This window comes from Poecilia reticulata, linkage group LG21 (assembly GCF_000633615.1).
Source record: "Poecilia reticulata strain Guanapo linkage group LG21, Guppy_female_1.0+MT, whole genome shotgun sequence".
Lineage (NCBI taxonomy): Eukaryota > Metazoa > Chordata > Actinopteri > Cyprinodontiformes > Poeciliidae > Poecilia > Poecilia reticulata.
In genome coordinates, this window is record NC_024351.1 from 13,369,403 (window position 1) to 13,371,147 (window position 1,745).

The 1,745-nt window shown below is 37.7% G+C and overlaps 1 protein-coding gene across 1 annotated transcript in view; it reads right to left on the bottom strand.

Moving 5' to 3' along the window:
* Positions 1–827, bottom strand: part of LOC103457338 (rho GTPase-activating protein 11B) — a 16,518-nt gene extending 15,691 nt beyond the window's left edge. Inside the window, exons 1-3 of the mRNA XM_008397378.2 lie at positions 556–827; positions 378–474; positions 28–284 (exon numbers count right to left, since the gene is read on the bottom strand). Coding sequence (XP_008395600.1) covers positions 28–284; positions 378–474; positions 556–731 — 530 coding nt within the window. The 5' untranslated portion in view covers positions 732–827. The remainder of the gene's footprint in view (positions 1–27; positions 285–377; positions 475–555) is intronic.
* Positions 828–1,745: the final 918 nt, after the last annotated feature.

Genomic DNA, 1,745 nt, shown 5'->3' on the forward strand with positions numbered 1-1,745 from the left:
CTCCACTCTGTTAATATTCATCAATACCTCTGAGAAACTTTGTGAAGGAAGTCAAACAGATACTGCAGGCAGGATGAGTTTTTGGCTGGAAGCAAACAGGAGAGTAACTGAAGGGCGGCCATCTTGTCCTGCAGGTTGGGGAGGCCCTGCGCTTTCAGCAGGGCTACATGAAGCTCAGAAGGGAACAGCAGCTCAGGAAGCTCCCTGCAAAACTGTTTGACGAGGGTAGCGATATCATAGGGGGAAGCAGTGGAYAGTGCATCATCCCCACGATTCAATTTCTCCTAAACCAGGCAAAAAAGAATGTTCAACATAGAAAACATAAAAAGTACTGCATATGACCAATTTATATGGTTTAAGTGGAGAATAAATCTTACTCTGAGGATCTTAACRCGAGGAAGGGAGCCTGGTTTTCTGAACAGGCCCACAGTACCAACACGGTCCAACAGAAGAGAGCAACCATCCACTAAAAAGCTAAGATAGAAACCAAACAAACCTAAAGCTCTAGATTCAATCAAGCTAATCAATSAGTGTTTACTTTCTATATTCACTTACCAGGGTACAAGACCRAATTCAGGAATGTATCGTCTGGGCAAATTTTCCAGMGGGACCCCAAACACCTTAGCTCCAGTGTAGACCAGTTTCCCTTTCTTTTTCGCAAAGTTCTTTACAGAAATCCCGTAAAGAACTTGGAGGTGAAATCGAATCACGTTACTGTCTGTAATCTTCATTGCAAAAACAATAATCCAAAAGCAGCCAGCAGTTTTCAGTTGATCTGGGGAAAAAAACTAAGAAAATGAACCTGAATAAGGCTTTCTTATTCTAATTATACTGATTCGTTTCACCTGAGACACAGAAGAAGACACGTGTTGCATTCAGGTGACAAAGGGAAGATAGTTGAAATGAGTTTTTATCTTGCTCAACATTTTACACTCAATTTTCACTATTTCATGTTCAATTTGGGGGAAAAAAGTTCTTCAATTATGGGAGGACTTCACTAATGTTTTAAATAWAAAATGGGATTATTTATTTGGAAATAGCGGATGCGCGCGCAACTTGAATTTAGGAAGAGGTTGGGAGGCCACTGGTTGCCAGGGTTACCCGCATTAATCTTACTGTTTTGACCGTTTTCGTGTCTATGGTTTTAACATTAGCTRGCATGTTGCAGTCACTGTACTACAACTGTTTATCACAGCGGGATAAAATAAGTTATTCTACCTAATTAACATTAGTAAATGAGATGCGTCTTAGTGACCCGTAAGCATTAAATACGAGTGAGTCGATAAAGAAAATGGCACAAAGTCGAATATTACTAACGAGCAATATTAAAGCAATTTCCGCATGCGCAGTAGAGTGGCTGCTGACAACGTGACGTTGACTGATAATCCCTCTATATGTATTTCATGTAAYAATACTGAATTGCTTTTCACCTTAACTCGAGGTTGTTCTTAAATTTAACAAAAATATAATCAGATTTAAAGCTTGATTACACATTATTGTTCAAGAAAACTTAATTAGATATAACCATTAGCTTAGCACAAGTGCTAGCTTCATCTCGAGAGTTAGCTAATCAGTTATTTTTTTATTTATTTTTCTTACATTGTAGTTCATATAGTTTTTGGAAAGAGAAACAGATTGTATCACTTTGAGGAAATGATCTGTAAAACCGTTAAACCAAAGAAAACAGCCAGTGGAATTTATTAAAACAATTTTATTATTCAATTAATAAATGAACAATTTCACTT